General features: G+C 40.1%; 1 protein-coding gene across 6 annotated transcripts in view; it reads right to left on the bottom strand.

Annotated features, from left to right (window-relative positions):
• Positions 1 to 25,335, bottom strand: part of caska (calcium/calmodulin-dependent serine protein kinase a) — a 123,380-nt gene that overhangs the window by 55,267 nt on the left and 42,778 nt on the right. For all 6 annotated transcript variants that reach the window (XM_047814798.1, XM_047814799.1, XM_047814796.1 and 3 more), the window contains exon 2: positions 6,436 to 6,548. In XM_047814798.1, coding sequence (XP_047670754.1) covers positions 6,436 to 6,548 — 113 coding nt within the window. The remainder of the gene's footprint in view (positions 1 to 6,435; positions 6,549 to 25,335) is intronic.

Here is a 25,335-nt window from a genome sequence, read left to right as displayed (position 1 = left end):
GCAAACACTGGTGCTTCCTAACAAATTCAAATACAAACCAGTCCACACCATCCTAAAGACATTTAGTAAACCCAGCCTGCACCACACACTCTTTGAGCTTGACTTGACTCACCATTTATCAGGACACAAAGAAAACATGCATCAGGACTATTCTCAGTGCTGGCAGCCAGGTGGTAGAATCAATAGTCTTGTACTGATAAAATGGTACATTACCTAGTATAAATTTCCCTCGAACAGGGTGTCAGATTGATGAGTAGCTTTACAGTTGTAGTATTCTTAGACCTATTTGGTGTAGTACGACAGAGTACACAATCTGATGAGGTACCAGGACAAAATTCCCACCATCAGGATAAGAGTGTGCATCCTAATTTCAAAATGAGAAGAAAAAAAACCCCTCATTTCATCAAGATTTTTTAAAAAATTTTTATTATTATAATATTTAAATCGGTAAATTGCTATGAGCAGTGTGACGATCAGTCAGCCTTAAGGCTTGTGCTGGGTGTGAGGAACAGGAGACGCAGCTAGGAGAAGATCTAGGGCTTGAATTTATATGACAACATGAGTGGAATTTGCTGGTTAACATCAGCTATTTTGTTTGGGAGCAAGCCATTTTGTATATATTTTACTTAACAGCTATAAAAAAATGAAGCAGCATCAATGTAAGATACAATAAGGGTTCTCAATCAATTAGCTCCATTTGCCTCCATTTTAGGCCTGCTCTTAAAAATATAACCATAGTGGAGCCAATAACTGTACACACCATATGTCTACATATAGAAATCTATAAAGTGTGAAAGCTGTGTGAAGCAGATTATCCAGATGAAGTGCTCGAGCATGTTTTGAAGGTAAATGATTAAACACAGTTCACACACTATTTAAATGACATGAAGTTTGTATAGCTGCCCAAATTTACTTTCTCCATATGTTTTCTGTTGTCTTTCAAACCTGATATCTGTATGTTTTAACCCAATACGACCTGGTAACAACGATAAACAGCATGAACTAACCGTTCTAACTAACTTGTTGCCAGCTATTACTGTCGTGACTCGTTTCTCTTTTCTATTGAAATCAGCATCACAACTAAAAATATCTGTAGCAAGTTCTGCTGAGATGGTCATGATCATAACCAAGAATACAGAGTATCAGTTCAACTCCAAGAAAATGCCATTGCAATATCTGGACTACACCTGAATTGGAACATCATGCATGCAGAGATGTATATGATGAGGAGTCTGCTTCTTTCTTCATGTCATTATGTACATGATATTGTGGCTTAATGCAGACTGGTTCACTCGAGCTGACACAAAGACGAAACATCTGTGAATCAATTCAATTGAGCAAGTCTGAGGTGATTGAGGCGAATGTGGCAAGGAAAAACCCTTAGATGGAAGAGGAAGAAACCTTGAGAGGAACCAGACTCAAAAGGGAACCATCCTTATTTGGATGAACCTTCTCTTGACTGGCAGCAAGATGATGGAAAGCATTTACCACTAAAACAGGTAATTTATAGAACCTTCAAGAATTAAACAAACAAACAGTATTCGATGGTTTTATTCATTTGTTTTATTTTTTATTATTATTAATTTTACCATCATCAGTAAAGGCTTCAGTGCTGCACTAAATCTAGAGTCTATCCTGTGAAGACTGTGTATAAGAAGTGGAGCAGACATTAGATGAATCTCAGTTTCACCACAGACGCACATACACAAACTCATCTACACCCAAGCATCTGGCATGTTTTTGAGAGAAATCTGGAGGGAACCCACATCTGTGTACATATTTGTACAATATGTGAACAGGCCACAATGCCAGAGTTTTACCATAATGTCAGTCTTCATCCTTGACATTAACATTCATGGAGGCCACCAAGTAAGTACTTATTTTGGACTTACTTCTCAATAAGGGTGTCTGTTTAAACACTGAAAAGCCCTGCATACTCAGCTACTATAAAAACCTAACTGGTTCAATGTGACAAGACGGAAGCATTGATTATGGGGCACAAACAGACAGCAATCATCAAATCTTCCTCCTTTCTCCGCCTCTTAGATAAGCTGACTACAGCAGATCGTTGTGAAGCTTTGTAAGCGAGGCTGAGTTAAGTAAATGAAATAGTGAGACAGGACCTATCCATTCAGAGCATGTACATTTGAGTTGGACTCCCTGGAGATGTCTCAGTGTGCATATGAAGGAAGCCACCTCTTCAGGGTCACCCTTCCAATGACCCTGCTCACAGGCACAGCATTCGCAAAGCCGAGCAGACTGCTTCACTGGCACAACCTGAGACGCAGGCACTAATAACTGCATTAAAAATTCAAACAGTGCTAATGAAAAGCCACAGAAACACCCGTGAAGATGAAAGGTGCAAACCATGTGCCACTATGAATATGATAATATTGGCACATGCATTACCATCGACTGAATGATCCGATGCTAATAGGCAGGAAGAAGAGGTGTGACAAACAGGGTTAAAAACAAGTTTCAAATCAACTACGAAGAGCAGAGTTAAACATCTGTCCTGGTTCATTTCTGTTAATGACAATTATCAACAAACAAGGAAGAGAATAGACTATCCACCGTCACAAAAAAAGTGCATTATAGAGGAGTGAATCCTGAAACCAGGGCAAAGTATCCGTGAAAGTGATGGTGCTTGTAGGACTTTAATACGTGGCTGTTTTGCTGAACAGGGATGGATTTTGGGCTTCACAGAACCCGGTCTCTCAGGCGCTCCCTCCCACTGCGCTTCAGCAAACTAGTCCCATACGAGGCCAATTCCTCTCAGGTCAATTCCGCTGTTAGAGATTTCGATTACTGGGCTCCATGCTTTCACTCCCCACTGGCTCACAACCAACAAGAACGCACAGAGTGACGGGGTCAGTGAAAGGACATAGTCAACTGAGTAAAAGCCTTCACTGTTTATCTTTTGTGCCTCAGAGAGGAGAAGAGAGGTCTATGAAATATACCCAGTGCTGGAGGCAGACCGTTCGTGAGTGTTTTATTCAAGCCTGAAGAATGGAGAGAATGAAAATGAGAGCATCCGAGAGCTTCGGCCACTGAGCAGAGAGAAAAGAAAACACACCCAGTGTGCCCCGCTATGACAAATAGATTTTCTCATTTGCCGTAGGAAGCAGAAAAAAAAAAGAGCTGGCCGAGTTTTCGACTGAAAACGTTGGAAAGCGAGTTGATTATTGAGCAGCTTTTTCCTTGGAAGAACTTTATGTGAGAGATGTTTTAATGTGCCATAGAGGGGAAAAAACCCCAAAGCCAAACAGAGTCATTTATAAGAGAACCTACAGGATGATATAATGCAATTCTCATAGCTAGAAAAACAGAAAGCAACATCTATCCTAATCATCCATCTAGCACTCCAACATTCCTCCCAGGTTGCGCTTGTTATTTTATCCAGTCTGTGCATGGCTATGCTGTCGGCTTCAGTTTGCTCTCTCCTCCATTCTTCCTGGCTTCTTTACATTAGCTGCTCCCACAAGCCCCTGACTGGATTAGCTGCTCGATGTGCCTTCTGCTCAGCTCTTGACTCGAGCTCCTCACATTTCGCTCTCCATTAACAATTTTTCTGCAAGTCTTCACACTGACAAATTTATCTCCTTGACCCTATTTGAAACACTGACGCTGCATACCAATAAGAGATTCCCTTTACAACAGCCAAGAACAACTGCTAGCACACAGTTAGCGAGTACGCGAGACCTCACACGTAATTTAAAAATGAATTTGATTCGACTGCAGCGCTTGAAGGAAAAATTCACCCTGAATATCAACCTTAATAAATAACACATGATCTTCAGTGACGTGCACCATTTATTTTGTTCTGACATTTCACCATGTTCCACTACTTTCACTTTGGCTAACGGATTCCTACATTAGCCACAATGCTGTTTAAATACCTTCCATGTTAAGCTCTTGCGTTCTGAAAACATAAAGATAGCAATGAGGCAGTGCTTTAGTCCTTCAGTCCGTCCAGCACCATCCCTTCCTCATCTGTACACGGAACATGTGAAATCATCGTAGTACTAAAAGTGCTAAAAGTGATTAGCTTTCAGATTGTATTCATTATCAAACTATCATCTCACAGATCTCTAACTGGCCGAGCCTATACTTAGCCATAACTCGACACAGCAGAGACAAACAGCTGCACTGTATTCGGAAACTTTGGTTGTAATGTCTGCTGTCACCAAAAAGCTTGATTTCATACAAATAAGAGATTGAACATGCCCGGGAAACAGTGGCTAAGAACAAGAGTCTTTTGCCATTTTGTATTTAATGAGCTAACAGCAAAATCAGACCGTTATCCTGTATGAAATTTGTCCCCAAATAAACATGACTGTAGCTTTGCTAAATTCCCACTGGAATAATAATCATACAGCACCAACCAACAAATTAGTAACCTAATCACTAATCACAAATCACACTGCAATATTTCAGTCTAAACATGTTTAATGAGTTAAAGTATGAACTCTTGTTTTTAAACATTTAACTCTGAAGTTAATATGAAACCTTCCCCTGGAGGCTGGATGGAGAATCACTAACTAACCAGAGCTGTACTATTTGAACAGAGTGCTGCAGAGGACCAACAAATTAGATTCTACCTTCTTCATTACCTGACTAAACTGTATTTTACAGAAATTCTTAGAATCCTTGATAACACACACACACACACACACACACACACACACTCAATCTCTTTCTCTCACTCACACACAGCTCTTTCTCAATACTCAAAAGCCTCCTTCATTTCTATCACTACATAATTATACATGTACGTAGCACATCTGGTCCTCATAATAACTGTTAACCTTCACTAACAATGAAATGGCATCTGCAGTGCAACAAGTCACTTAAATGAACAAGACACAGTCGAGCCACAAAACACAATTAGAGGAGACAGTGCTGTCTTGGTGATGAGGTGAAACACACACACACACACACACACACACACACACACACACACACACACACACACACACACACACACACACACACACACACACACACACACACACACACACACACACACACACACACACACACACGCAGAGATAGATGGCCAAGGTCAGAGCTGTGAGTAATTACAGCACAGAGCCAGACTCTGCATGCACACACACGGACACCCCTTTAATTTAAAGTAAAAGTTAATCATGAGCTAAATATATGTTACTAGTTGGATTAAATAAATCTACACCTGGGTTATTTTTTAAAGCCCATATTAAAGGTGTTAAAGGGTTAAAAAAATGATTCCAATTATTAAGTGTGAATGCAAATTAAGAAATATTTTACTCTACTTTTACAGTCAGCTAATAACACCGTCTTTTCTGCATAAGAATTGTTTTTGTTTGGGCGGAATGCTGCTTTATCAGAGGAAGCAGAAGGAGCAGTGTGAGATCAGAGAGCATTTTCCAAATACAAAATAAAAAAATAAAAAAGTAGACTAAACTGTAGATTTTGGCAGCCTGGAAATGAAATGGCAGGAGACTAAGTGAGCGTGTGTGTGTGTGTGTGTGCGCGTGTGCGCGCGCGTGTGTGTGTGTGTGTGTGTGTGTGTGTGTGTGTGTGTGTGTGTGTGTGTGTGTGTGTGTGTGTGTGTGTGTGTGTGTTCTAGTGTAGGATCAGTAGCTCAGTCAGCTCTTCACACGCAAAGTCCTGCTGAGAAGACACAATTTAGATGGAATGTACCTTATTACATTAAAGTAGAAACTGATAAATTGGAGCATAAAACTTGTATCCTTATTAGAGATCCCAGGATGCATGAATTATATATGAATACACATATTCAGAGACATGCATACACACCCACACGTCATCTGGCAGACCAAAATACCTAAGTAACTAGCTAACTAGTAATAAACAAGTTCGAATTGACATGGTTATGTTCTATGTGATTTATTTATTCCGTAACAATACACCAAAGCCTTTTTCTTCATCACTACTTTTTCAACTGCATCATTCTTTCATTTTTTAAGCAAATACACTAACAAAATGTTTTAAATACAAAAAGACTCAGAATCAGCAAACAAAACAGATGAAAAAAAGAAGCAAACAAACAAAAAAAAAACCTTTCCCCAAATTGGTCTTGATAAATCCCACCCTACAGTCAGCTCTCCAGATCACATACAAACAGCCAAACAGATAGGATGAAGCCCAGCATGTACTTCGTCTATGATGTGGGAATCCAACAAACAGCATCTGTTCAAAGTGCTGCTCGTGTAGGTTAACAGGCCAGCGTAATACACACATGGAGGACATGCACACAAATTAGCTAGAGCCACTGTGATTGACAGGGAGAGAGAGTATGGTCGAATTTTATTTCTTGGTTCTTGGCTGTTTCCTAATAATAGGGTGAATGCTCCTTCGTTGTGCTGCTCGGGAGCCTGAATTTTGGAACACTTTAAAGCAAAAGTGTGAATGTATGTGTTTTATTCTCACCTTCTGTACTGAGGCCAGGGCTGGAGGTGAACTTTGCCACGTCCACAATCTTCACTGCAAACTGTTGGCCTGTCTCTCTGTTGATACATCTCCTCACCACGCTAAATGGGCCCCTGGATTAGAAAGACACAGACAGACATGTGAGGTTAGAAGCTGGATTCACCACTGGCATCCTTTTATTGTGTACATTTTCACAGCTCAACATTTTTACAGCAATGCAGTGGACAGCTTCAGATCTCGCTCTCAGCATGAACACAGCGAATGTGATTACGGCTACAGAGGTCTGGCTTTAGTGACACGCTTTTACCACAGAGGCAGTGGTGTAATTGAAATTCATAAAACAAATCCGGGAAGGACCTGAGCAAGTCCAAAACATGGTGTCACTGCCTTCCTCTGCCATCTAAATAATTGAGCAATTGTTGCTTTTGTGTTGGTGTGAGTGTGTAATCCAGGCCTGTGGGTCTGCACACATCTCTTTCATCCATTGCACACACACACAATGTAATAACTGCTTTAATATAACTATTAATAAGTGGACCCAAGTCTAGAGCAGCTCGAGGATATGCTAAAGCAAGTGGTTTTTAAGCATGAAAAGATTTATGAGCCGGATAGTGGAAGCTGCTAAATTTAGCATTGAGAATGTGTGTACATTTAGCTGGAGAGGAAGAAGAAAAGTGAGGCAGTAACACAATGACACAGAGCTACACACTTCACAGACTCTTGACTGGGTCACGCTGTCAGTCAGAACGCAGGCACAGATTCAGTAGGAGGAGGAATACTGTAACCTCTCATGAGTCTAAACCTCTAATTAGAGTGTATGTGTGTTACACAGCTCCTCTTGATGAACTGCTCCTCCTGTAACTGATTTTATTTTTGGGGTGATGGAGAAGTACAATGATGTTTGGGAACTCTGACAAGGGCTTGATTTGATTTCTTGGCTTGTGTATGTGTGTATACTTGTGTGGGTGTTTGTTCTCTCGCTGTGTCACTACTCGGTATCTCTGACAAGGATAATTGAATATTTACTTTTGAAATCCACCTGCATGAATGTTTTCAGTGCATCAGCCAGACTTTATAAAGTGGGTCTGAGATGAGATCAATTCTTGCACCAGTGTGTAGGGAACAATATGGGTACTTACTAAACATTAGCAGAAGAGAGTATAGCAAAAATGTAATGTTGGATGTCCATGAATGACGGCTCGTCTGAATTTCGAATTACATATTTGGACCGCTTTAGCTGTAATCCTGAGCCAAATAACTACTATTTAGTACAAAACCCTGGTGTTATTTGTTGCCATTAAACAGATTGAGCAGTGTGGTCTTGGCATCCTAATAAGTCACTTGTTGGTGATGATCTCTCTTATGAGTAATGCATCACTGGCAGCTTTAGAGAAAAATGGCATGTGCAGCAACAGCTCACTCGTCCCGCTTATTTATTTCATTAATTTAGTCATTTGTTTTAAAATTCATAATTTCATATGTAGTGCCAAATATAAAATATTGGTTCAGAACAAATTTGTTCCTTCTTATTACAAGCAGATGTTTTAGATGTACAAGCAATTTCTGTGTAGGCATATGTGTGTGTGTGTGTGTAAGGTCATGTAGTACAATCTTAAGAAGCTAATCATGAGCAAATTTTTATTTTTCTGTGCAGCTCTATTTTATTAACCACAAAACACAACGTTAATCAGCTTGATGTAATAAAGGAGTTACGACAGAAAGACGAACAGACAGACCTGTATCTTAATGTATCTTCTCTTTGTTTCCTCATTACCTACAAAATGTATCATTACTTTCTGACCATCTTACTATTGCTGATGACTTGACAGTGTTACTGTTACTGCAGTGGCCTTGTTTAGATTAGAACAGCAGCACCATCGTTGTCAAAATAAAAAAATAAATACAAGGCATATTTTGACCGTTTTATTTTTATTTAGCATAGATGAAGCTCATTAGACTCTTCGCTGTGTCATTTCCATTCTTCAGTAATCACAGCCAAGAATTAATTTGTAGTTTACCAAAAGGTTGATGAAGGGCAGATCGACATGATGGCAGTCGACTGCTTTGTTAAAGTGAACTGAACCATTTAATGTATTAAAAAAAAAAAAATTAAGTCCATATTATGTTTAACAGCTGCAGAGGGGAAAGTGTTAAAAGGGCTAACAGTAGGTGGGGCAGGAAGACTAAACATCTCCATTATAGTTCCCACATGCACGACTCCCTCCTGCCTCAATGCTAACACTCGCGTCTCTGATCTGCACAGTGATGCCGCTTGGCGAGCGGAGCAGGGAAGGACACATATTAAAGGGGCTCATTATCACACGATCCTGCTAATTCCAGAGTGAGAAGGCCCGGGGTTTCCCCTTAGCTTAGTCTTTGGAAACAGATGGCACACGGCCCAAAGCTGCTTTACTGCCAGAGCCTGAGGAACAACAGCCTCACTCCATACTAATGCAACCTGGACTCCATACTGCTTCAGTCAGAAGAACACTGTCTCTCTCTCTCACACACACACACACACACACACACACACACACACACACACACACACACACACACACACACACACACACACACAAAGTATACTATAATGAATATGGACTGTTAATCTTATTGCATATAATCTCTGCTTTATATTTTGCCCTAAAGATTAATGGAACATCTGCAGAAGTAAAAGTAACTTCGGGAACAGCATTTATGTGGTCAAATAAATACGACCGAAGAGCAGGATATACATTTTTTTAGCGATCTCCAGATAATTTTGTGAAAGACAAAATTCAGCCGTTCACAGAGACTAAATAATGAGAAAACGTATCTGAATCGTACCTTAGTGTCGAAACGATGAAAATGCTACATATTCCCTCGAATGATGCTTATTACTGCCGCTGTAAAGTTGGTTTACGTTAGTTATTCACTGCACTTCCAGAATACTTCAGTGAGTGTTTAAACAGAGCCATAAAAGGTTCATTAAAAAGCCTTACTGACTAAATACGCATCAAAATCACATCATGTACACTTATATCCACATTCAGCTTGTATTAGGAACAGGTTTCTGGCATGTTTCAGGCCTTTAATCACTGTTATTCTTCAGTTTCAGTTTAGTGTACTTTTTGAGCGTAAACAACAAATAGCACATGCAAAAAAATCTTGTTTAATTATTGCTTCCACCTCTTACTGTGCACACAATGTCACTCAGTCCATTAATCTTTGCAGATCACCTGCAACACACCCACAGTTAATGCCCTTGCAAATACAAATGAGAAAACTGCTCTTAGGGATCTTAGTAAACGCACTGTGATGTAGCCTGTAGTACAGACATGAGACAAAGTAACTGATCAGTGATAAAATGATGGTGAACATGCAGAGGATGTTCCAGTAGACTTCACTGCTGATGGTTTCAGTCACTTGCACCTGTGTCTCCTTTCACCCTGATAAGCACCATTCTTAGTAGTTCCTGTGTCTCGCTGTCAAGCTTTTGTGTGCTGTCGTGTACATCTAGTCCATAGTCTGCTTGTATCTTCTTGTTGATGGTTCTGCACTTTATGCAATAAAAACCTCCTCTTGCATCTGCTTCATCTACAAAAACCTGACTGCTGAATATTACTGCAGCTCTCAGTTACTGTCTGAGAATAATGTGATGCTAGGTAGTAACGAGACGGATAAACAGTAATACTACAAAACAGAAAGGCTTAAAAAAAGAAACAAAACTTCTATATTAAAATAAAAAAAATGCAGTTACATAACCTGACCAGTAGAGTCAAGAGCGAGTGGCCATGTGATTTCAAGAGACTCTTAGGTGTCCAAATAAAGGAAAGGCAATAACGCTGAGTAATGCTTTATCACTCAGACAGCCTTTAATCTCCCAGTCATTACATCGATTTCAATCACTATACATGTCTCTGTCTACATCAAAGTGCTCCTGTGTGTCTGCTCACATTTTCTGTACATATAAAGACACCACTTACCCCGCCACCCCCTCCCCACACACAAGTCCCCACCACGCTTTTTCCCTTTGTCTCTAAACAATCTTTTGAATTGTCGCTCTGATGTGCTGTGTGGAAGGTGCAGCAGTTCCCATTTACCCACTCAAATGTTCTCAGTGGAAGCTGTGGGTCAACTCAAAACAGTCAGCCAGCACAAGGAGAGCATGCGTTAGGAACCGAATATATGAAGACCGGCTTGTTGCTCTAGCAACGAAAATCATACAATAATTTGTATACCAGAGATAAATGTTTATAACCAGAAATGCATCTGAATTCTGAACTGGAAAATGGTCTGAAAGTTTTCAACAGACAGATCAGTTCTTCAATTTTATGTTACACAAACACCTGCATCAATGTGAAGTGTGAACGCTCACCAACATTAACTGTACACTGTATGCTTGGGTTAGGAAAACTTGGTAGACCCTCTGCCAGCTAAGCACATCCCTCAGCGAGCCTAAAGCATTATGGGAGAGCTAGCACTGCCCACCAGCAGCTGCTGCTATAATCACATGATACGCCACTAGTGGTGATGTGCTGCAGGACTCAGTAAGGGGCAGCTTTAGTGCCAGATATAACAGGGCATTGTGCCCATTAAACAGGGTGCAAGGCCACACACACACACACACACACACACACACACACACACACACACACACACACACACACACACACACACACACACACACAAATGTGTGGGACTTGTTCTTGGCAGAATGAAAAAGTGGCTGCTAAATACAGGGAAAGAAGATAGAAAGCAGGCACATGCTGAGACTTCCTCAGCAGCACAGAGGAAAATAGACTGGCAAGCAGAAACATGAGACAGGGTGAGAATGAAAGACAAAGATGCAAAAGGAAATTGTGGAAAAAGATGAAGAATTAGAAGAAAAGCAAAAGATGAAAAATACGCTTTTTAAAAAAAGCGGGAGGAAGGAGAACAAGTTGACTTCAGGTGGTGTTTGTTCACAGCTGGGCTGCATTACAGAGAGAGAGCTGAGGGTTAACATGACAAAGAATCTCATGCACCCTCAGCATGCGGGAGTTGAATGTCTTAAGATCAACATAAAGGTATATGCATGGAGAGGAGGGTTGTGGGTATGGGTATACAGCTTGAAAATCTCAGCTGAATGTTGTGCAAAAGACTGGATGAGCAGAGAAGTGTTACAGTGGATCCAGAGTCTATCCTGGGAACACTGGGAGTAGGGCAGAAGTTCACCCTTGGTCCACCATGCAACTACACAACCACACACTTATACACACCCAGAGTCCAGTCCAATAACTTCTGAGAAGGAGGAGAAATGACACACACATAGAAACCCAAGGTCAGGATCAAACCATGACCTTGGAGCTTGGAGCTGTGAGGCAGCAATGCATATATTACGTATTTGTGTGAAATGCATATAGGACCATTTTGCCCACATATAGAAATATATAGGGTAATACAGCACAAATGTATGCAGAATATTGCCTTAAATTATTCATTTTAACATTTGAGCTAAATTCTTCTTTAGCTGAATTGGCACAGGATTAAGACAAAAATAAATTTCCTATATTATTATAATTTCCTGTATTACAAATGCTATTATATGGTTTGATCCAGATCAGCAATGTCTGTGTTTTTTGCTGTCTGTGCCCCAAACTGAAATCTCTTCTACGCTCCGGTGCCTATTCGACCGCTTGAGTGCCATCCTGTGAATGGAGCATGATCACATGACCATGTGACGCAAATGTCTGAGGTTCAGAGAAAAATCAACCGGTTATAAGCTCGCTCCCCTGTGCTAAATTTATCGTTGTTTGTGAAAGTTTTAATCATTGAGGAGACCTGTAAAAAAATTTATTATAGATGTAGGTCTAATAAATAAATGCAATCTAAATAGGGCTTTTCTCATATTTAGGACTTCTTCTAGGCATTCTCTACAGTGAAATAAAAGTATTTATTGTACATTGTTAGAGAGAGAGAGAGAGAGAGAGAGAGAGAGAGAGAGAGAGAGAGAGAGAGAGAGAGAGAGAGAGAGAGAGATAAACTAACTATGGATTAATATACACAAACAGCATGAATGTGTAACTCAAAAACACATGCCATATAAAGTTTAGCATATAGGTTAAAAACTATAACAATAAAATATAATTTGTGTGTGTGTGTGTGTGTGTGTGGGGGGGGGGGGGGTTCCAATACTTGTGCCATATTTGTGTGAAAATAAGCTCAGTATAATTGTAGGCTGTAAGTAATTAGAAAAGCTTTACTCTGTACTAAGTGCACAGATGCCATTAGGATTAAAAACTTGTTCAAGGTTAATTAAGCACTAACCCTGGTAATAAATATATAAATAAACATAAAACACAAGTCAAGCTGAATCACCTCCGAGTCTTTAGAGGGCAAAGTTAAGCTGCTGTGACTATAAACATGGTGCTGGTATATAAAAAAGGAAAAAGAAAAAAGAAGTGACTACACTAAACATAACAATACATAATTACACAGACAAAACAACACTAAGACGTCTCTGTATGTGTGTGTGTGTGTGTGTGTGTGTGTGACTCACTTAAGCACCACTGTATACACACACTCACTAACGCTAAATCTAGAAGACCTCAGTGGAGGCACTGCAGTGTTTCATGGCCTGTAATCAAGCGGGGAACTTGCACAAGAGGCAGCATACGGTTTTCCACGTTTTAAGCACTTATCATACGTCAGATACAACAGTGAGCATGTTTTGTATGTTTTGAGCATAAACAGCTTAAAGTGTAAAGAGTAGACTTGCACCTGATGCAGGAATCACCTCAAACCCAACAAGACAAACATAAGAAGCAGGGAATTTTACAGTTTTACAAAACACACTTCTTTTTAATGGGTTTATTAAGAAGTCTATACTATAAAGTATCAGGACACTGAATCGCATGTAAACACGTTCATCTAATTATTAGCAGAATTAGTTTTCATGCAGTTGTCAGATACACATTTTATAATGGAAGCATATTTGTTTTCAGAAAAATCTGAAATTAATTTGGGTAACTGTGGCAACAACCACGTATGGGTGGGATGGTCAGGGGTGCACATACTATTGCCCATGTAGTGTAGTTTATAAACTGTTTTTGAAGGACATATGAAACAAAGTAAATTTAACACTGCTAACCAACAGGCTGTAGTAAGGTCAGTTACATATATGACTTCCGTCTCACAAAGTATTAACTTTCAGTGTAGAATAAATATCCTGAAAGAATATTGAATTATAGCAATAAACTGCAATTTGAAAATGTCAGATGTTAGGGGGGAAAAAAACTTTTTTTTTTGAATGAGAAACATCAGCAGTACCCTTGCTAAATTAATAAAGCAGCAAACGGCTGGAGTCACAATGGCAGCCGGATGCCGAGGGTGAGAGTTGAGTGATCAGTGAGAATTGTATAGGCTCAGCTCTCCATCTCAGCAAACAGGAAGCTGTGGAGGAGAGCAGCTGCACACTGGAGTGCCATTTAAAGCTGCTGTGCAGAGAGAGCCAAGCTTTCAGAGCAGGAAATCAACACACTGCTGCTCACCAGAAAAGTGTCTGTGTTCACACACGTGTGCTGGATTCGGAACGTCACTAATAATGTGGACAGCATGAAAGAGTATTTGTACAGCAAGGCAGGGCCTGACCCACACCCACTGCTCTTTGGTAAGAGGAACCGCGTCAGAAAAGAACAAGCACTCTCCTCAGACTTCCTTTAAAACCTTAAAGCATGAAATGATCATGAGTGTGAGATAAGGGTGACTAAGGGACGCTAAGCTAAATTTTACTATAGCTTTGCATAACCTACCTGTAGCATATACAGTACATTTATCCTTTACCACAGAATTCGCATGTGCTTTTTCCACGCTATAGCTGCTTGGCTATAAATACACACAGGAGGTGATGTGCAATTACACACTTTAATGATTTTTTAAATTATAACACTTTCAGGTTCAAGTATAAGGAATGAAACTGTCACAAATACACATACTAATCTAAAAAGTGCATTTAAAACAAACTGTGAAGAAAAAGATTCTCACACACATACACACACACAGGTATACAGGCATGTGGTAAAAAAAAAGTGTCTCGCTTTAATGAATTCATATTTTTGAAGTAAAAAAAATTCTATGAAGTGATTTGCATTCAGCCAATAAAATGTGGTCACGAGACAGTTACAACAGCTACAACACCACTTACTGATCACACCAAGTTGAAGATATTGGAGGTTTATAATACTGGATAATGGCTGGATGAAATATACTGCTTTGTGTGAGAGCATCTCTCAGACTTGATCCATAAATGATACAAATTCTTTGAACAGGATCTTTGTGGGATCACAAAGTTGTTATTTCCTTTCTCAGCATCTGATGGACATTCCATGGCATCATTCTGTCTCTGTGTAAAAGTTGCTCCATGTATTTGATAAGAAACATTATAATAATAATACCATAAATAATCAAAAATCAGCCTTACACTTCATCAATATGGAGACAGCGATGATGATTTGTAGCCTAATGATGAAATATAGTGATGGCTATTGATGTCATATCATCTTGTGTTTTTAAAAAAAAAAAAAATAACGGTGAGTACTGTAAAATGAGATAATCTGCCACATTTGAAGTTAGACCAGAGGGCAAGTGTGTGTATGGCCTTCTGTCATTTTGCATAATATTCTGATAATAGCAGGTTCTCAGATGTGTATATTTACAAAATGGACCAGAATCTCTAGTCAGTGGACTACCTCACAAGGGTATGTGGCAAATGAACATATCTATATCTAAAAAAACCATCAACAACCAAACAGGAATCAGTTCTCTTCCTGGTAGCAATAACACAATGGGTTACTGAAATGAACTGTTTCCAAGCACAAAGCAGTCCACCTTGGACACTTTCTCAAAAAGGTAAACATGTGCTTTCACACAGAGTTATTTACTGGGTGAAAGTCTCCAGTTGCTGTACTATGAAGCCTCCAATAGGTGTTCCTTCCTTCTGGTTGCCATAGTAATCATTTTATCAGTGGGTGAATAAACATGCATTCCACTAGACAACAAAACATACTGGAGAAAGAGTTCTCATATACAAAATTCAGCAGTATATTTCTGCATCATATCAGATGAAGGAGAAGCAGTGTGTGCTCTTTGTCACAGATCACATGTGCTCTACTGTCGTCACTCCAAATGGTACTTGCCGCACCCGGTCGCTCCATATTTGCATAAAGTTAAAGATTTCTCAGCTTTGTCGCTGGACACTCTCAAAGCTAGTGTTGTTGCTCATGTCACTGGAATTCTCCAGAGTAGTGAAATTGAATGATCCTAATGTGTAGTTTCTAATATGTTGTCATTTTTGTAGTAACTGCTTATCAGGGGCCGGTAGGGCAAACGGATGAAAATATATTTTTTTTCTATAATGAAAATTCTCTCTCATATTTTGGAAGGATCTCCAGAGTCATCAGTAAAAAAGTTCTTACACCAAGTGGATGGCTATATGCTTTCTATGTAACATAGGTTCATTTTAAATAATTTTAAAAGAGAGGGGGAAAAAAGAGGAGCTGGTCAGGAATGACCAACAAGAACTAACTTATTTTTGCCACCCTCCCATTTTATTCATCGTCCATGTCATTACAAATGGATAAAAGTTGTATTGTGTTGTTCTTTATGAAAAAAATGAAAAACATTTATAATCACTGGAAAATTGTGATGGTACCACAGGAATAAAACACTGTTATAGGGCCATATCACAGCATCCCATTGCTGGTTAAATGATAATAACTGCACAGCCAGTCATGTTGAATTTCTCTCACATACAGTCCAGAGTGTGTATTCTGTATGATTACACAATTCCACAGACCCAGTTAAAGCATGAGCTCTGCTGCTAAAAGACCGAGCAACGTGCTGGATATAAATGGTTTTTCATATCCTGATGAGGCATGAGGTCTGTATAGGGAAGGGAGTGACAGAGGTCAGTATAAGTAATGCATCAGCCAGTGCAGGTATGTGCTGAGTGATTGTGATGCTGCTGCTCAGGTGACAGGCTTTTACCTTGTTACCTTCTCTGGGAGCAAGGCAAAGCTGCCCCGGTGGAAACTGTTCAAATCGAATTATTATTTAATGCATATTTAATGAGCTGTGACCCAATCTGAATCCAGTGACTAAGTTTAGAGTCGCTCTACTCTAGTGTGTGTGTGTGTGTGTGTGTGTGTGTGTGTGTGTGTGTGTGTGTGTGTGTGTGTGTGTGTGTGTGTGTGTGTGTGTCTAGCACAAACACGCACCCTAGGCCAGGAAGCGATAAAGAAAGAAAACTTCAGTTCACCAGCAGTCATAAACCCTGCCATAGAACAATAGCAGAAAGACTTCTCTTACGATTAATGAATCAATTAAAGTGTTATTTCTCAGCAGAGAACAAACCATAGTGAGATGAAGTCTAATTGAATTGTTTGCAACACAGACTAAAGGGGAAAACCGCATCCATTTCTCTTTATGTCCTGTGCTCTCTTTATCTTTCTTTTACAGCATGGTGGGAGTCCACACTCTGGAATAAGATGAACTTTCATACAGAAGCTAAACTGGTGACTGATAGCACACAGGAGCACCTGAATATGTACCCGAGTGTTACTCAAACGTCTGAGTCTCACACACACACACACACACACACACACACACACACACACACACACACACACACACACACACACACACACACACACCACCTACAAACCCATGCTCACTTACTATAAACAGTGAAGAGTATGCCACTTTCCCACCACTCGTTCTGGCTCAGTGACTGTTGGTAGGAATCTCTGACCGAGTTGTTACTGCTTGCTCATCGTGTCCATTACTTTATAAGCCTCAGCAGTACATCAGCTATTCCTCAGAGAGTAGATTTGCTAACAGATGCCATCCCAGCAGTGATCTTATACGAGCGCATGTAAGGAATTATACTGTCTGTTTTGATCTGGTGAGATGAAGTCCAAACACCCCAGGTCTCTCTCTATGCCGTAAAGCTGATAAGCCGTTACAGAAAAGGTCTCAATTATCATAGTCACAAAGAAAAGCTTTCATATCTGGCCTGACAATAACACATACCACCGACCTGCTAACCTTTATGTAGTTTGTGTAGGAGTTCTGAATTTTAAAATCCAATACTCTGCTAGAGATATCACTCCAATATTCCACAGAAAAAGGGCAGATGAACCTATTGACACATGATTCTGCAAACACTGACAGTTGTGTAGGTGTCTTTAATATTAACAGACACCACTGAAAGCCAAAGTCCCCTTCCATCATCTCACAATAGTACACTATTGGCCAGCAAGTATATATCAAAACTATATTTATTATGGAGGTCAATAAACATTTATAAACATAAAAACCCACCTCTATTGGTGTGGAAAAAAATTCTGCATAAATCCAAAAAACATTCAACCGATCGCTCTTAGGATATCACACTAACGATCATCTCAGACGGACAGAGGGGAAGACAGACAACTTATAAACATAATGTCTCCAGCCATACACAGTAATACACAGAGCAGTGGTGACATGTCAATGCTGAAGATGCTGGCTACAAAGATCATTCCGTATAAATCCAAAAAAAATTCAACCACTCGCTCTTTAGATATCATACTCATGAAATGACAAATGTACAAATGACAGTAAATGGAACTCAAGAGACAATGGACAGCTAAGAATTAAGCATGCATACATACATACATACATACATACATACATGCATGCATACATACATACTCATTCATGCAATTACCTAATCAGCTAATCATGTAGTAAAAGTGCAGTTGTCTTGAGACAATCATGCAGATTCGGACCAGCGGCTTTGTGAAATGTTCAGTCAACTATCAGAATGGGGGGAAAATGTGATCTCAGTGATTCTGCCTATACCATTACTGGTGCCAGATGGGCTGGTTTGAATATTTCTGGAACTGCTGACCACCTGGGATTTTCACACACAACTCTCTAGAGTTTACACAGAAACGTGCAATGAAGAAAAACGCTTAAGTAGGTGACAGTTCTGCAGAAGGAAAAGCTTTATCGATGAGAGAGGTCAATAGACAATAGACAGGCTGGTTCCAGCTGACAGACATACTACAGAAACTCAGATAACCACCATCTACAATTATGGTAAGCTGAAAAACATTGCAGAAGGCACAACATGCCAAAACCTGAAGCAGATGGTCTACAACAGCAGAAGACCATGTTGGGTTCCACTTCTGTCAGCCAAGAACAGAAAGCTGAGACTGCAGAGGGCACAGACTCACCTAAACTGGGTAGCTGAAGACTGGAAAAATGTAGCCTGGTCTGATGAATGAGGATTTGAATCCTGATTTCGGCATATAGATGTACGTAGAGAAAGATCTATCTGTGATATGAGACTAAGTTGGCCTAAATGATTGACGGCTATTCGTCTCCTGAAGTCAGTCTGCACAAAATTATATATTTTAAAAACATCCAGCCAGAATACAAGCTCAAAGCTGCCCATTTCCTCCTCTGAAATGTTTCATTTTAAATACAAGCAGCTGGTCCTAGCACTCTAAATCTCCCCTGTCCATCTGAGCTAGGCACAGCAGTCACAACCAACTTTATAATGGTATACAAACAACTAGATGTACGCTAAAGTGCACACTTATTTCAAGGACAAAAGCAATATTGCAGCGTTCAGTCACACAGGAGCAGAGCAATAACCTCAGCACCTGTCCTGAGCCATCAGTGGAAACCAAATGAAACACACAAACTGATCTCAGTTGGGCACAATGCATCAGTGGACCACTGAGTGCTGTCTGGTTACAAAATGCCAGCTGAGCCCAAACACGGAGTTCGGTCTGCAATAAGAGATACATAGGACATGAGCAGTTATAAAGAAGATGGATAAATGAAGGAACCACTCAGAGAAGCATTGGCTGGCAGTGAGTAGTAAAGAAAGGCCTCTATGTTTCACAAGAACCAGAAAGCCATAAAAGTAATCATGACATGACATAACTTCTTCCTTTACCTTCATTGACCCTCAGCATCTGTGAAAAGTCTGCCAAGAGGGCCAAGAGGGAGGAGGAGCAGAAAGAAAAAGAGAAAAGCGAGGGCGAGAATGTGGGCAGACAGGCAGTCGGATGAGTTCCCGATCTCAAGGCTCTGTGCTGGAACAGACAGAAACCTTAGCTCCTATTACAGTTCTGTCACGCTGAGCCTTTCTCCACCTACTGAATGATTTCCTGATATTCCTCACTAGGGCATACGGACAAGCAGACAGATACAGTCACTTTTCTCGAAAGACCTATTGCAGATTTTCAGAGTTTTTCAGCATTTGAACTTATAAAGTGGCAATTAGTTTCCATTGTATTCCTATTTTGTTTCATATTCTTTCACACAGCGTCTGCAGTGCTTCTCTTTCTCAGCTTGTTGCTACTCTACAGAGAGTACAGCTGGTGGTGATGGCATGGCTTTATTGGAAACAGCCGCTGCAGCCTATACCAGTGCCAGGCAGGCACTTCGCCACACTGCCCACAGCTGGCACCAGCCATCAGTCAGACCCACAAGCAAGGCACGTGGGCATGCAAGGCATGGTCCAGGCTGGGGCATGTGTTGTAAAGACTTTCCCCCCTTGCAGAGAAAGCACATGGGGAGAGATAGATGACTGAACAAGAGACAAAAAGAAAGAGACGAATGAACAAAGATCAATACTGCCATCCGCTGTGCAGAGCTCTAAGATGCATTAAAGAGAGAGGCAACTACAAAACAGCATACTAACCATTCGAAGCAATAATATCCAGATTTATTTATAGTCATAATTGAATTGCTATAATACTATACATTTTAATATTTAGAGAGGAAACTGTTTTTTTTATTCATTTTCAGTACTGGAGTATGTCCTGGGTTTTATTCAGTGAAAGCTATGAATTCCTGCTGAACTGTGGTTGCGTAACACCATATGTCAAAATGCAAAATGAAAAGCACATCAGAAAATACTGAACCAAACCCGTATGTGAAGAACATGGCTAGTTCCTGCATCTGATGCGGATTGTGCTGTGGTTTGTGAAGTGAATTTCAGACCATTGACTTTTAAAAAGGACCAGGGAACGATTCTCATCTTCTACATTTCACCACTTATAAGGTTTGGGCTTGGGGGAAAAAATACAAGTATTAAAGTGAACCAAGACTAGAAATGAGTTTGATTAGAAAAAAACAAAATCAGACACTGCTTTCACTATGGAGCTTTCCATCCAGTCTAGTTTCTATTTCTCTAAATATATGTGCAGATTGTTGTCTCCCTCACCACAGGTCCATATTACAGCTCTTTGATTTCATGTGGTTGCCAAGTGGAGGTGGTATGTTTTTGTACACACCTGCCTGTGTGAGGAAGACTGCAGGACAAACATCAGTGTGTGATGGGTTGCTGATTTCATGAGGTTACTCTAGATCAGGGGTATTCAATTAAAATTCAAAGAGGTCCAGTTACTAAAATTTCCTCCCAGCAAAGGTTTGAATCTTATCTTATCTTGCTTGTCACTTAAAATAGTGTACCCTCATGTTAATAAAATCAATAACGCACATACATTTCTATATAATTTATTGTTAAATTTTAAGTGTTTTCCAAGTCTGAACTTGTATGGCACTTGAATGGAAAACAATACTGTGGTTGTCTTTACCACATGTCAAGTAACAGACAACAGACACTGAATTTCTTCTGAATAAAATAAATAAAAAGTACAAACACAGCTTTGAGCAGCCTGAACTTAGGGCCTATATTTCAAGTAATATAAAAGCATTAAAAGCATAAAACATAAAACATTCAGAATCTTTTGAATAAAATAAAAGTGCTTTTAATCTTTAAGAAAAAAAATTAAACAAAAGACTTTTGAGCTGCCCCTTTTTTAAACATTAACTACATTAATAACACAGGAACCTTAGGCAAAAGAACATTTCAGGTGAAATTGAACAGGGCAGAATTTACTGAATAAAAGAAAAGTGCAGAGCTTTGAGCAGCTCCCTTTTTCCTCTCTCCTTTCCACCTCTCCTTACTCCCTTTCCATCTTCCGTTCCTAGTGAGAGAAATGGGCATGTAACTGTCCTGACAGCAGTTTGAATCTTAATTGTCCTGCCAGTGTAATTAGGTGCATTACTGCCACCTTCTGCTCTGGAGTATGGAACAGAAACAATCTGTTTTTGGCTTGGCTTTTGATGACGCTCCTGTCGTAATAACTAGATTAACTGCACATGAACGAAAGATTTATCTTTTTATTAATATCAAAGAACTTATATAATCTTATAATATTAGATTATAATAAGGAGATGCTTAATATGATAACATTAGAATTTTAACGGGTCTGGGCAGACCCGTCACTCGGACCGAATCCGGACCGCGGTCCGCTATTTGGTGATGCCCGCTCTAGATGTTAGTCTAATCACTGTCTTACAAATTAAGCCTGTATAAATCTGAGAGATCCCAGCAGACGAACGATGAATAAAGGTGTGTGTGTCAGTTATGATGTAACTAAAATTACACAAAGAGCATGAACATGATCTCAGTGTTCCAGCAGGCTTCTGCTACACACTAGTAATGAGGCATGACTCCATTTCAGTCGTTTCCACCAGGGTGCAATGGATTCAATGCTGAGCTACCATTTTTCCCCTCATAGTTTTCTTATTCTTTCCTTCTCTCTCTCTCTTGAGTTTCTTCTTTTTATAAAAGATTGTCAAAAGGTGAGCTCTTCCAGTGTCTTCCCCCTCTATCCAGAGACAATATTCTGAAACAACCATGGGATTAGTTTTTGAAGTGGAGAATAGGATTGCACATGTAAATGCACATCTTGCTCTAATGGGGCTGATGCAAGCCGAATCGAGAGCCAGTAATGAAGTAAAACACTTGAGAACCCTGACACAAAGTTAAGCACCTCTAGCAAAAAGACAGCTGTAGTCGTTGTGAAGTGTCCTGTACTGCTCAGTGCTTGTGAGTAAATTGTGAAGATTTGCAAGAAAGAGTGAGTATTAATAATACTGTTAAAATATCCCAGGTGGTGAAAAAATAGACATGGAAAAAAAAACCAAGATTGGCAATATCATAAACTACACAAAAAATGGCACACGGGGCAGTTTTGCTAGCTCACAATTTCAGGTCCACAGTTTGATCATGACACTAGCTATGGGATGAGTTTCTATCTATAAGGAGTTTTGTATGATCCCTCAGATAGATGGACTGGCTACACAAATTTGCCCTAGGTGTTGTGTTCCCTCCAGCATGTAGTCCCTGCCTTGCACCCAGTGTTCCCGGGAGCGTCTCTGGATACACTGAGACCTTGACCAGGATAAAGTGGCTACTAATGTCCAATTAACTTAATTACTCCGATACAGTGAACATTAGAACCATTTTTTTTTTACATTCTAATTCTGATATATTTTGTAATTACAAAAGCAAATCAGCCATAAACACTGAGTGGTGTTTGTTCTTCAGTGTCCACTTGGTATGTCAGGGTCAAGATAATGAAAGAAAGGGAGCAAAACACATAACGATGTCCCTAGACAAACCATGAACAGTGTGTGTGTGTGTCACACAGTGCCATGTGTCACACAGAATACCACCTCCAATCCATTTCACACAAACGATTGTTAACTGTGTGCTCTCAGGTCACGCTGGAGTGTGAGAAAGATGGGTGACTTCACAAACCGTGTCCGAGAGCAACAGCAGCTTGAGAGAAAGGACTGTTACACAGTGAGGTCTCCAGAGTCAAGCATGCAGGGAATTTTTTGCTGATAGGAACCATAATTATCACTCTTCATCACATGGGAGTCTCCATCAGCACCAGGGTTTAGTGATTCTCAGAAGCATATGATATGAAACAGTACCATCAACCTCTAGCCACTCAGCAGTGTTGAGCATTTTATTATCAGGGACTCAACAAATCAGTGAAAGACTTATTTACTTATTTAAAAATGACAAACGTGTGAAACTTTTGATTGACTCATACTGTAGCACCCGCTTAGGAACAGAAACATAACAGGCTAATTGAATAAAACTACTTTTTTTAAGTATTTAATGGGAATCGAATACGAATAAGACTATAATGTTATACAAATGTACAGAATGTATATTCTGTCTCTTGGCAGGCAAAGAAAATGATGGCTGTGGCATAACATGATTTTTTAAAAATTAAATGTGTTTATTACACCGTAATGTTCCTAAAACGTAAGAAAAAAAGTTTATTTATTTACAGTATATTCTTACTACCACAAGGTGTTGCAGAGCCCAGGTAGTCACATGGCATACTTGTATATACCAAACCTAATAGTCTCTATATTGTCACTAAGAAGGAAATGACACACTTGGCTGAGTTTTTTTGATCACCACCTTTACTGCTGGTCAGCAAACACACTGTGTGTCATGCTGGAGAACAGCCTTATGAGGGAGACAAGCCAGAGATTCACACTGGAACAAAAAAGTAGGGGCCATTTAGTGCAGCCAATCAACCTAACTGAATGGGAGAAGGAAGTAAACCAGAGGAAAAGCACATGGGCACAAGGAGGACACGGAGAAGACAAGGAGAGGACACAAAGAGAGGATCATACAGGAGGAAGACTGGCATGGGGCACAGAGAGAAGACGAGCATGGGGCACAGGGATCATACAGGAAGTGGACAGGCATGGGGCACAGAGAGAAGACAGGAGGAAGACAGGCATAGGGCACAGAGTGAAGATAGACATGGGGCACAGGGATCATACAGGAGGAAGACAGGCATGGGGCACAGGGATCATACAGGAAGGACACTGGGAGGACAAAGGGATCACACAGCTAAGAAAAGCGGGGAGTACAGGGAAGACATTTCTCCTTGTTAATTGTTAGCACATACAGTTTATTAGATTAATATTACATTGTCATATCAAAATGTGTTACTAAAAGTCACCTTCCCCATCACTGAACACTTTTATGACAGTGTGTGTTTGTGCATGTGGGTGTATGCTTTGTACTCGCAAAGGAAAAAACTGAGAGTGGCAACGATTTCATGCTCCATTAGGACTCTGTTTAGATCATGTTGGCGTACATATTTTTGTCCTTCCAGCCAGAGGTCTGTGTAATGTCACTTTCATCTGCCTCACATGTTGCTCTGGTGGTTATCAATCAAAATGGATATTGGTGTTATCTACAAATATAATTAAATGCTGGATAACTTCCACAGGGTCTGTGTCACAGGCTGCCAGAACGGCATCCAGAGTGGAGCCCCTGAGAGCAGAGCAGGAGAGATGCTTCAGAGGAGCAGCAGAACAGTGACAGTGAGTAGGAGGAGGAAAAGGACACCTGTACAGCCTCACAAAAGGCTCAACACAGCACTGATGGCTCATGTGCGTCATTGCTCAGGTGTACAACTTCCATACAGGCTTTAGATGAGTTTGTTAGTCTGGTTGTGTTCTTCCTGCTGCAACACCAGAGACACATGCCAGATAGCTTCAACTGACAAAAAAAAAAAAAAAAAAAGACATTTATCTCATATATTCCTGTGTAAAAGGCAGTGATGGAATCACTGATATGCGATTGCTCACTCACTCAACTTTTGATCCAGGCTCAGAAGCACAATGCACACCCTGTGCTGTTTATAGCACTTCACTGAAGCGGTCCTCTCGGCCAAACATTAACATCTGTGCCTCACCAGCATAATCCCCAACGGCATGAGCAAACAGGCAGCCTCTCACATATAAACAACCAGAAAATGAAAAGTAAATATGGTTAATTTTTTATTGGACTTTAAAAACACACACACACACAGACCATAAAAGGTCTGAAAGATGCCAGTCAGCCATAATGAGCTGCTCCACATGTACTGAATTAGGCAGATAGTGAGTCCATGTGTGTTTGTAATTCCCCATTTTCCAAACTGCTGCCTCTAGGCACTGAACTAAGCTGCTTTGTCAGCAAAAGAGGTGTATTACTTCCTGTGGCTC

This window comes from Tachysurus fulvidraco, chromosome 6 (genome assembly GCF_022655615.1).
Source record: "Tachysurus fulvidraco isolate hzauxx_2018 chromosome 6, HZAU_PFXX_2.0, whole genome shotgun sequence".
In the NCBI taxonomy this organism is placed as follows: domain Eukaryota; kingdom Metazoa; phylum Chordata; class Actinopteri; order Siluriformes; family Bagridae; genus Tachysurus; species Tachysurus fulvidraco.
This window is presented reverse-complemented; position numbering and strand designations above follow the sequence as displayed.